This window comes from Cutaneotrichosporon cavernicola (assembly GCF_030864355.1).
Source record: "Cutaneotrichosporon cavernicola HIS019 DNA, chromosome: 4".
NCBI lineage: Eukaryota > Fungi > Basidiomycota > Tremellomycetes > Trichosporonales > Trichosporonaceae > Cutaneotrichosporon > Cutaneotrichosporon cavernicola.
Genome location: NC_083396.1, coordinates 461,840 through 473,368, shown reverse-complemented (window position 1 = coordinate 473,368; position 11,529 = coordinate 461,840). Strand labels below are relative to the sequence as shown.

Here is an 11,529-nt window from a genome sequence, read left to right as displayed (position 1 = left end):
TGTGTGAGGTGAGTTGCAGTGTATAAGCCCATCGCCAACTCCTAACGGCCTGGACCCTCGGCCAGGAATGCGCGAACCTAGTGTATACATGCAATGCCGTTGCCCAAACCCATGACCGATGCTGTACTCGTCTGTGACGCGGCACCGCCGCGTCGGGTATAAACCAATGCCCACGCCTCTCTGGTTAGGGGACTCTCCGTGCCCGCCTGGTTCTGCCGCCTGGTTCTGCCGCCTAGTACTGCCGCCTAGTACTGCCGACCGAGGGTACGAAGCACATCATCAATAATGCGCTGAGGCAGCTCGGCGCCCGCCACCACACACTGGACGTGCTGGTCGGGGCGGACGAGAACACCGCCACTCTTGTTGATCCCGTACCCTTCCATCCACGCCTTGCCGGGCTTCTTCTCGATGAAATCAAAGTCCTTACCCACCTCGACCACCTTGAGTGGCACACCCTGCTGTGCGAACATCTGGCGCAGAGAAGGCACCTTCTTGCCCCATGTGCTGCCAGAGTAAAAGAAGGTGTACTGGCCGAGAGAGACAATGTCGAGCACACTATAATTCCAGTCCTTGGCCTTGGAATTGGATAGGTCGTCTAGATACGACAGGTCAACGGGGTCGAGAGGCGCCAGAATGCCGGGCACCTTGGACTTGACCCAGGCGTGTGCGAAGCGTGCTCCGCGGCGGTACTGTGGCTTGAACACCTGCGACTGCTGGGGTGTCCAACCGGGCTCGTAGACGTAGCCGAGATGGCGGTTGAGGTTGTCAAAGTGCTCGGCCTGGTCCTGGATTAATGACTGGACATACGCGAGCTGCTTGGGGTCATGGAGGGCGCGCATCATCTCAGCGCGGGCGGTCGCAAGGTCGGGTCCAGTGTTGCGGAGCGCCTTGAGGAGGTGGAAGATCTCCTTGCCGTTCTTGACACTCTGGATCGAGTTGTGGAGAGCGACGGGGCGGCGCTCGCCCTCGTAGCTCTTGAGCAGACTAGGGAGGTGGCCCCACCCGTGATACGCCGCGGCAATCTTGTACGCGAGGTTGTGGGCGTCGGCAATGCCCGAGTTGAGGCCCAAGCCACCGGTGGGAGGGAACGAGTGTGCGCTGTCGCCGGCCAGCACGGCGCGGCCACGGTAATAGTTGTTGGCGACCTTGCGGCGCAAGATCCAGGGCATGGAGCAGTTAAAGTCGACCGGGATGTCGCGCCCGATCGCCGCGCGCACAATGTCCATGCATTTTTCGGGGGTAAAAGTCGCGAGCGGCGTCACGTCCGGGTCGATGTTGTGAATCAACACGTGGTTGTACTCGATGTCGTAGGAGATGATGAAGCCGCGTGCTTCAGGGTCGAGAATCCAGTACAGCATGCCGACCTTGTCGCCAACGACGGGGCGGAGATCGGCGCTAAAGTGGATGGTGATCATAGTGTCGGCCGTCTCCTCGCCCTCGGAGGTGATGCCGACGGCCTTACGAACGCGAGAGTTGGCGCCGTCACATCCCACCACGAGACACGACTCAATCAGCATCTCCTCGCCAGTGTACGTGTCCTCGACGGTAGACACGCAGATCGTCTCGCCGTTGCGCATGACCTTTGGTGTGAGAAAATCTGGCACCGCTTGCGCTCCTCACCTCTTCATGGCTAATCCACGTCCATCCCAGGCGGTAGTCGACGTTGACTTCGGCGTCGAGCATGTACTCCATAATGGCCTCGAGGTCGGGCTGCGCGACGTTGTGCACCATCTGCTGTTAACACATGTTTGGGGAGAGAGAGGGTGGGGTCTGAGCGCTTCCATCTGGGGCCCATGCCGCCTGATGCAGGTGTTCGGAAAAGGCTGAAACGAAAAAAAAACCCACCTCGGGCGTGTGGTCGAGAACGTCGAGCCCCATGTTCTCGTAGGGCAGCGTACCGACAAGCTGACCAGAGCAGTTAGTCATGAAGCGCACCCAACGCGCGTCGTTGCGGTGAGCGGGCAGACGGCGAATCTCGCCGACGGGCAGGCCGAGTTGACGGGCGATCTCGAGAGAACGAGGTGACAGCGCATGAGCCTTGGGTACTCCGAGACGGCGCATATGGCGCGCAACGAGGATAACCTCGACTAGTCATCAGCTAGTTTCTCAAGGAGGGACTCACCATCCTGCTTGGCGAGGGCGAGGGCCGTGAGCAGGCCGACGGGACCGTTGCCGACGATGAGGACGGGGAGAGGCGCATGCTTGGCTGGCATATTTGGTGTTTGAGAAAGGAAGAGAGGGGGAGGGGGAGATGTCGCGGGCCACAATGAGTAGAGAGTTAGAGATAGCGAGCTCAGAGGGGGATGAAGGGGAACCTGGGGCGGAGGGGAAGGTCTGTCTCGAGAGCACCAGTGAGTCCGAGCTCAGCTTTAGTATACACCGGCCATGGTAGTTGCAGCGTACAGTCAGCCGAGCTCAAAGGAATAAGTTGAGTAAGGCCCTGGTATGGTGCATGGGCGCGTGGCGCAGGGACTCTTCCTGACTTGTCGACGCGCCACCGCTCGGCCTCTCGCGCCTCTCTGGCTTGAGTGGGAGCTTGAGCGGGGGGGTAATATTATCCATGACCAAGATGTGGGCCCTTGGTGGCGATGGAAGAATGTATGTTGGCCTCTGTTGTAGTTCTAGCCAAGAGAGCGATGGGTATGAAGAGGTGAAGAACAACAAAAGATTGGCCAGGTAAAGCTTTGCATTCCTTGTGGCTAATGGTTGGTTTTTTAGTCCCTACTTTAGAAAATCCTTATCACGGCATCTCGCCCCTAATCACCCCATCTCCTCTCCCCTTTTCTCTCTTTTGTCCATCCTTGTATCCCTACGCGATCCGTGCGTAAACCGCTCAACTCCCTCTTCATCTCGCTTCAAACTCACATCCACGTTCAGCCTCTGACTCGGGATCCTGACGCTGACCCTCTAGCCGCGCTCTGCATCGCAGTCCTCATCCCATTCCACCGCACAAGCACCAACGTCACGCTCTCAAATCATGCTGACGGCGGAATGGCAAGCCGGACGCGTCGCCCGTCGTGGCGTGGTGGCGTCGGAGAGACTCGTCCAGACAGAGACACGCTCGGAACACGCCACACCGGGTATTATGTGGTAGGCCGTGGCCGCCGTTCTGGGGTGCATTCTGACGCTCGGTGCGCCGTCTATTGAACGGGGCACCATACATCCAAGAGAGGAGAGGGAGTGGCGTCAACGATCGACCCATCACCGGTTAGTTACCGCCTGTCACCGCGTCCCGTGATCGTGTTCGAGGGTGGAGGGTGCCCACCGCGCTCGGACCAGTGTTGGCGTGTTGACAGGGACGCGTTCGGATCGAGGGATGGGGACCCGAGCGGTCGGCCCGCCGAGCCTGCATTCTTTGAGACCTCATGAACCGAGGTGAGGAACCTGGGAGGTCCTTCGGATGGAGTCTCCAAGACTTCAGTGTGGCCTGTGGAGGGCTCGTCGCCGGTGAGTGGTCTGCCATCACCACCACGTCCAGCGTGTGGTTGGTGGATAGAGCTGGACTACACCGCCTCGGAGCTCTGGTCTCACTTAAGGATGTGGCTGTGGCGCTCCGCCTCGGAACGCACGGGCCCAAAGGGCCCAAGACCATTCAGTGGATAGGGTGTACCCGGCATCGTTTGGGGTGGGGCGAACATTCGCGGAGGAGATTGCGTCTCATGAAGCATCTCTGACACGGGGTAGAAGGGGCTGGTATGCGATGGAAGGGGGTGATAACCAGGTATCCTGCAAGGCACTGATTGCCCACCCAGCCCACGCTCGTGGCGTAATGAGATCAGACTTTGGGGGGGGTTAGGAGAAGAAACGTGGACGGTGACGGTCTACTTGGACGAGGGTCGCCACGCCCACGAATGCCCGAATGGCAGAGTACAGGGGCGGGAACGTAGCAAGACACTCCTGTGTATGGTCACCAGGCATAGTAGACAAGTGCATCCTCTCACTATCACTCACAAATTTGATTGACATCAGTTCCACTACTACGGCCCAAGTCACACCAGCTGCAGCAGCCAATTCAACTAGTTGAATGTAGTCGCCGCCGCTGATTCAAGTTCTACGTCCTTCTTCATGATCACCCTCTCACGCATTTCCGTCTCCTTCCTAAACCGTAGCACCGCGCTTGGCATCCTCGCCTTGCTCGATCTCGCGGAGCACAGTGTCCGCAATGTGGCGATCCTCATCGCTCGTCTTAGCGCCCCAGATCGCGTCCATGTCCTCGAGGGCGACGCGCCTTGTCTCGGGAAGGAAGAAGTAGGTCGAGATAAACCCGAGCACGGCAAAGCCCGCAAAGAAGAAATACGTGCCGCCGTGCGGGATCTTCTCGAGCATCAAGGGCGACACGACGCCAATGATAAAGTTGGACATCCACGTTGTGCTCGTCGTGATGCTAACAGCCGTGGAACGTGTTGCGAGGTTAAAGATCTCGGACGGGAGGACCCATCCGATCGGTGCCCATGAGAACGAGAAGAAGACATCGTAGATGTACACAAACGCGATGGCGACCCGGCCTTGGACGGCGTATTTGGGCCAGTCGTGGCCGAAGGCGGCGACGAGCGATCCAACCATAACGAGGGAGACGAAACATCCAGCCGCACCAACCATGAGGAGCTTGCGCCGGCCGACGCGGTCCAGGAAGAAGACGGCGGGGAGCGTGAACAGCGTATTCGTGATTCCGTAAACGCCTGTCGCAAGGAGCGAGGTTGTGTTAGGGTCCATGCCGAGCTGGGCGAAGATGGTCGGCGCGTACTTCCATCAGTTAAATCATTGGATGACTCACGTAGATGATCGCGTTACACCCGATAAACTGCTGGAAGAACATGGTCGTGCACCCGATGTACAGGCGGTGGAAGTTGGATTTGGTGGAGAGGAGCTCGACGTATGGCTGGAGGGCTCGGGCGAGGCCGCTCTTCCCCGTACCCCGGGTCTCTCGGATCTGACGGATGGTGATGACCTCAGCCTTGATCTCGACAAACTCGCGGACGACGTCCGGGTCGTCGATCGGCAATGAACGGAGACGGGATAACGTAGCCTTAGCCTCGTCGTCACGGCCAACTTCGACGAGCCAGCGAGGCGAATACGGCATAAAGAACATGCCGATACCGAGGATCAGGCCTGGAAGAATTTGGATGCCTACCGGCACGCGCCACGCGGCCTGACTCTGTCCCGTGCACCCGCCAGCCGGGACGTCGTTGTACGCGTCAAAGGTCGCGTGTCCGTCCGGCCCCTTTGGGCCAGAGTATGGGATATCAGAGCACCGCGTACCGCCAATGTGAGAGGTACCGTACGCGATCCAGTAGCTGAACAGGATACCGAGGGTGATGCTGAGCTGCTGTAGGGCGACAAGGGCGCCGCGCATCGCCGCGGGCGCCAGCTCAGCAATGTACATGGGAACGATGTGAGTGAGCGACCCGATGGAGAGCCCAGCAATGATACGCCCGGCGAACATGTGAGCCTCGACACGAGCGCCGGTCTGCAGAGCCGAGCCGAGGGTGAATACGAGCACTTGGAACATGATACTCCGCTTCCTGCCAAGTTTGTCGCAGAGAGGTCCGGAGAGGAGCGAGCCGAACCACGCCCCGAGGAGGAGAGATGATACGAACCATCCCTTGATGTTTGCGTCCATATAGACCCGGGGAAAGTCTGCTCCGAAGCGTTGAAGGGCAAGTACATTCCCAACTACGCCCTGGTCGTAGCCGAAGAGGAAGCCGCCGAGGGTTGCGAGCGACGTAATGCCCACACTGGCGTGAGATGATGATACTGGGTCAGCTTACATTTTGGCATTCTTGAAGAGGCCACTCTTAGACTCGCGAAGAGGGGCCTCGATGTGCGATGCCTCGTGCTTGGTATCAATGTCCGACATTGTGTTGGTTGTGCTGTCAGGCGCTGTTGGAGGTGCTTTATATCTTGTGTTCGTTGGCTTGACGTTGCATGAGAGAGAGAGAGCAGTATCTAAAGCGGACACAAGTCCGACAGAGGTACTTCATACCTCACAACTGACATTGTCTCTCGCAACTAGAGCAGCCTCGGAGTCGTCGGCACCCCCCGAACGTCATCAGATTAAGTTGGACCATGTCATATCGGCTCTTTCCAACCGTGCCTGGTAGATGTTGGAATGACTTGCATGACGGTGTCCACTACAATCTGCGGAGCCTTGTCTCCGCCCACTCAAGGCCTGCTGATCACGATGTACGTGTATAACGCACCACCCCAGCATGAGCCCGTGTTGTTCAGGCCCGAGGCACTTGGCAGCCTGCCAAGTTGCTAATGGTTCCGGTGTCCCAGCGCGGATGTGGGGCCGTTAGGCTTGTTGTCACGATGCGGGGTCGAGGTCCCGCTAATTAGCTCCTCGCGCTAGTGTGGCCACGAGGGGAGAGATCCAACAATAGTGTCAGCGCTGGTTCACCCTCACGACCAAGGGCGGAACGCGGTCGTACATTGCGGAGGTGGGCATTGTGTTGTTGCTGAGCGCCAGAGCGGCATTGCTGTCCGCTGAACTGAGGGGGTTGCAGCAGTGGACAGAGTGATAGCGATGGACGATGACGGCCTCTTCAACGTTAGGGAGACATCGTTCCGAGGAATGTGCCGGTGTAACCGGTTGGTTGACAGGATCGGGTCGGCATTCCAGGTTGCCGCTTCTTCAAACTACCTCTGACTTGTCGCCACCCCCAAGAATCCGAGACTCTTCAGGTTCCAAAAGCTGAACATTGATCAACTGTTGACAGACCATCTACATGCATCTGGAAATATGTAAAGCGAGCAAGTCGAATGTTCAGTAGGCGATAGGGGATTAGATCACTCTGCGACATCGGATGTCGGTTGGCTCGGCCAAAATATGGAGCACCTATCCCCTCCCTAATCCCCCTCGCTGCTGTCATGCGCATGCATACTATGGTCTCCAGATCTCAAGACGTGAATACGACTGCCCCAGATATACTCCCTACGCCGCGACCGCTTTTGACGCCTCGATGGGCACGTGTGCCCGCGGAGGAGCAACCGTGTCCTGCACAACCACTGTAGGGGTGAGGACGTGTTTCCGCAGTGTCCGAGCGTTCAAGCTGGGGTCAGCCATACCACGTAAACCACATACAGGTCCGATCCCTCAGCCCGCCGCGTCGCAGCTTCAAGCGTAGCCTCGACACCATCGTTGAGGTGCCTCCTAATGATGCGGTCGCGTGCAACTTCGATAGGAGTGTCGACCCACACCTTCTCATCGTAGCGCAGTGCAGCGGTCGACCACGGTGCTTTGTCCAGCAGAGAGTGCAGGCCCTCAATCACCCTAGGATCAGCGGGGCGACGGTGATCATGGCGGGGACGGTGACACTTGGTGACTCACACAATCCTGTGCTGTGGCCGGATCCAGCCGCCGTCTGCAACGGGGTCCTTGTCGCAATGCGAGAACGATGGGAACTGCACCTCTGGCTCATCCAGCGTCCGCACAAAGGACTCGTACCCGAGCCCGTCGAATGTAAAGTGTGCTCCCCGCCGCCTGAATAGCATCTCCGAATCCTGCTGTTAGACCTTTCCCTCCGAAAGCTTACGTTCATCGCACGCAGTTGGGCCTGCGAATAATGCCACCCATCGGTGCCGAGGCCCATCGCGACATCGGTACCCGCAAGCGCGTTAATCCGGTCCACAAGAGGGTACGCGACTGTGCTCTTCCCCGAGCCTGGGATGCCGCCGATAGCTGGTATCAGCCCGCTCCTCAGGTTATGTCCGCACCAACAATGTATCGCCTTTCGGGGTGGCTGGTGTCAACAAAGTTTAAAATGAAAAGCTCACCAAGTAGCAGCGTCGATGATGCGCTGGGCGAGCGAGTCAATGTCCAGTGTGATCATGGTGGCGAGATGGAGAGATAGCAAGACAGCAAGGCAAGAGACAAGGAAAGTGCAACTGCACGCGACATGATGTAGTGGCCATTTCGGGTGATACTAGACCGGTAAGCGGGCTCTCCGCTCCGCCCTCTGAGCCGATGACTTTGGGCCCTGCATTTATGCACAGGATCCACTCGTCGACGTTCAACTAGTGTCTCAAGTAGTTATATTCAAGTCGTCGCGAGAAAATCCATCATCCACAACACGATGAGGAGGTTAGAGGAGGCTGTCTTCAGCGAAGACGTGATTGTTGAGTTTGGTGGAGGGCGTCAGTTTGGTGGGGCAGCCAAAGTGGGAGGGCGGCCCCAAAGATCCGCCTTTGCGCTTTGGAATTCCAAAGGTACCAACTAACCCACTTTACCTAACCCAGCCCACCACACCTCCACAACAATACCACTTCCCCCGCAATTTATATAGTTACGGCCGACAATGAAGGACGAAGACAACAATAGTGGCAGCGAGCACGAACCCCCTCCGACCCGTATCTCTGTGGGTCCCCGCTCGACCACTTTGTACAGACAGCTGACCCTTCCTTAGTGCGTAGAGTGCCGGCGGCTCAAGCGCAAGGTCAGTCTTCCCTCAACTTTGACGTTATCCGCTGCCGCTCGGCTCTCATCCTTCCCAAGCTGACCACCAGTGTGACCGCATCCAGCCATGCAACCAGTGCAAGCGGTATGGCAAGACATGTGTCTTTCCCGAACCCGAGGTGCCGCGCCGCGGCAAGAAGTGAGCCGACCCGACCTGTGTGGGAGCACTGACTTTAGGTATATCGCCGAGATGAGAGACCGGATGGCGCGGCTCGAAGGCCTACTTGCAGAGCATGCCCCACACCTCAACATTGACGACGCAGCGGGCGCTGACCCCGATGGCGACCGCAAGCGCAAGCTGCCCAGTCGCCCACCGTCGCCAGGCAGTGACCTCTTCCGATCCACCCCTTCCCTCCGCTCCCCGCCTGGACTGAAGCACACGCCTGGGTCGACGGTTTCTCTTTTACATCACCCAGCCGTGTCGCCAGCCTCGTCACAAGGCCTGTTCGATCATGCGCCCCTGCCCGCGCCCATCAACCTCCGGCCACCCCCAACGCTCTCGGCGTCCATGCCCAACGGAGCGACACCAGACGCATACGAGCGCCAGCCAAGACATGCGAGCGGATACGAGTGGTGCGAGCGTCATGCCAACAAGGGCCATGACGGCACCGCAAGTCTGAGCGTCGAGCCCGATAACCAGGGCTACCTCGGCTTCGCGAGCGGCGCCAGTCTCCTGCGCATCTTGCAGATCACGGCAGGTGGTGTCAGCCTCGCGGGTGTCGACAATGACGCACCGGTCTCTGTTCCTCCGCCAGACTGGATGCCAACACATCCACAAGTCATCGAGTGTATCGACGCCTACTTCCAGCACTACCACACCCAGTACCCGATTCTGCACGAGGCGACTTTCCGCGCCCAATTCGCCCAGGTCATCGCCCAGCCGGACCCGTCGCAGTAAGTGCCAGCTGGCCACATGGGAACGCCAGCTGACATCAGATGGAACTTGTTGGTCAACACGGTCATTTCTCTTGGCGCGTTCTGCGCAGGTATGCCGATGTACTTCGTCGACCACTTCCTCGAGCGCGCCGACGCCGTCATCAACGTCGGCCACCTCGAGACCGGATCACTTGTCCTCGTCCAGGCCTTCACACTTCTCTCCAACATCTCGCAGAAGCGCAACAAGTCCAACTCGGGCAGCGTTTACCTGGGCATCGCTATACGCATGGCTATCGGTCTCGGTCTGCATCGCGAGCTGCCGCTATGGAACATCAAGCCGTTTGAGCGTGAAGTGCGGTGAGTCCCAAGCAGTTTTTTGTGGAACCCAGTAGCTGACCTCAGACGACGAGTCTGGTGGGTGCTGTTCATCTTCGATGCCGGTGCGTGCATCACGTTCGGTCGCCCGATCCTTCTCCCGTACCTCGACGCGGACGTCAAGATGGTGCACGATGTCCAGGATAGGGACTTTACGCCATCCTCAGCCACCGTCCCACCACCCGCGCGCGAGACGACAGTCTACTCATCCCTCATCCACCAGGCTTCTCTGGTACGAACTGGTAACTCGTGCTACACAAATGTCATCTCGACCCCTCCACCACCCTCGAAGGACGTGCTCGAGCTCGACGCTCAGCTGCGCCACTCGTACTCGCGCGTGCCGGCGTGGATGAGCGCCGCCGCAACAGTCCAAATGTTCAGTGACACGCCTTGGCTCCACTTCTCGGCACACAAGCTGTTCTGGCGGTATTGCAACCTCCGCATCATCATGGCTCGCCGTGCCTTCCTCGAGCGCGCATTGAAGCGTCTGCCGCTGAGCACGCGCGGCAGTCCACCCAGCAACGAGCCTCAAGCCGACTACATCCTCTCGGACGTGTGCCTGTCTTGTGCGACAGACACGATCGACGACATCAACCGGTTCTTCAAGGACCGCATCCCGAATGCCCTAGAAAAGTGGTATGGCCTGTGAGTCGCTCTCTCCTTCACCCACCCTATTGTTCGTCTCTGACATCAGCCACTTCCTCTTCCAGGCGAGCTTCGTGCCTCTCATCGCACTGCACGCCGACCCCGGCTCGCCCGACCAAGGCGTCTGGCGCGAGAGTATCCGCCTCGCTACCGAGACATTACGCCAGTTCAAGGGCGACCCGCTCGCTGATCGTTGCATGCGTATCCTTGACATCCTCGCGCCACCATCACAGGAGGCCGAGGCTCACAACGAGGTCAACTCGCTCTTCGAGTTCCTACAGACCAACCCTATGTGGGCCGACAGCACCGAGCTCGCCGGCGAGCTCATGCCCTTCGCCGACTTCAGCACTCTAATGGCCTTCTTCCCTCCAACCCCCGGAATATGATTATAGTATATATTGGACTCTATCTGTACTTATTTGGCACTCTGCGGAGGCTGCTGGGCAGTCTGCCCGGATTCGCGTCTCTTGTTCGATCCACGAACCGTTCATATCTGAAGTTGCCTGTGCATATAATCCCCACACACAATGTCAGTATCCCTTCTTTTACCAATCAGCGATCTGCGCCGCAGCGGATTCGTTCGAACTTCCATTGGATATATTAAAGACAGTACAGATCTTAAGTGTTCGCTTTCGAGCGAGGCCAAACTCTTGTGGGTTGCGAGGAACGATCCTGTGACTTGTCAGAGTGGAGTTTGATCACAACCACGGTTTTTGCGGCCTTCCGCGAACCGATTGCACGCCTCCGAAAGCAATAAGTCGATGAGAGGTATAGTACCGCCGGTCAATCGAGATTTATCGCCTCCCTATCAGCTAAGGCGCCTGGGAACTATGCCGGTCATGTTATGAGCTGCCATTTACTATAGACGAATCCCTGCAACGTCTCTATAACGATGACGCCAAACCACCCAGGGCTCGCGCAACAAGTGTGGCGCCGCTCAGACTCGTGTTGACGGGTATGAAGTGAATGCAGAGACGCGACAACTTGAATAATCACAAGCACGCGCCACAGACTCGTGTTGAATTATTACAAGCACGCGCCACAGACTCGTGTTGACGGGTATGAAGTGAATGCAGAGACGCGACAACTTGAATTATCACCAGTACCCGCGTGCATACCCGCCACACCCAGAACGCATGAGCCTACGAGTTTGTTCGGTTTTACCACCACATTTGCGA

At 58.1% G+C, this 11,529-nt stretch overlaps 4 protein-coding genes across 4 annotated transcripts; 1 reads left to right on the top strand and 3 right to left on the bottom strand.

Annotated features, from left to right (window-relative positions):
- Positions 1–245: 245 nt before the first annotated feature.
- On the bottom strand, positions 246–2,213 carry CcaverHIS019_0402010 (uncharacterized protein; the record flags this gene model as incomplete). The annotated part of the gene is made up of 4 exons (XM_060600009.1): positions 246–1,580; positions 1,621–1,731; positions 1,846–2,087; positions 2,123–2,213. 4 exons carry the CDS (start codon positions 2,211–2,213, stop codon positions 246–248), a joined length of 1,779 nt encoding a protein of 592 aa, XP_060456646.1.
- A 1,885-nt stretch (positions 2,214–4,098) lies between these two features.
- On the bottom strand, positions 4,099–5,857 carry CcaverHIS019_0402000 (uncharacterized protein; the record flags this gene model as incomplete). The annotated part of the gene is made up of 3 exons (XM_060600008.1): positions 4,099–4,743; positions 4,775–5,735; positions 5,769–5,857. 3 exons carry the CDS (start codon positions 5,855–5,857, stop codon positions 4,099–4,101), a joined length of 1,695 nt encoding a protein of 564 aa, XP_060456645.1.
- A 1,077-nt stretch (positions 5,858–6,934) lies between these two features.
- CcaverHIS019_0401990 (uncharacterized protein) lies at positions 6,935–7,832 on the bottom strand (the record flags this gene model as incomplete). The annotated part of the gene is made up of 6 exons (XM_060600007.1): positions 6,935–7,052; positions 7,085–7,273; positions 7,331–7,503; positions 7,536–7,681; positions 7,717–7,742; positions 7,777–7,832. 6 exons carry the CDS (start codon positions 7,830–7,832, stop codon positions 6,935–6,937), a joined length of 708 nt encoding a protein of 235 aa, XP_060456644.1.
- Positions 7,833–8,297: 465 nt separating this feature from the next.
- On the top strand, positions 8,298–10,737 carry CcaverHIS019_0401980 (uncharacterized protein; the record flags this gene model as incomplete). Its single annotated transcript, XM_060600006.1, has 7 exons — positions 8,298–8,357; positions 8,406–8,435; positions 8,506–8,594; positions 8,633–9,349; positions 9,392–9,688; positions 9,734–10,351; positions 10,401–10,737. The coding sequence occupies 7 exons, from the start codon at positions 8,298–8,300 to the stop codon at positions 10,735–10,737; spliced, it is 2,148 nt and encodes a 715-aa protein (XP_060456643.1).
- Positions 10,738–11,529: the final 792 nt, after the last annotated feature.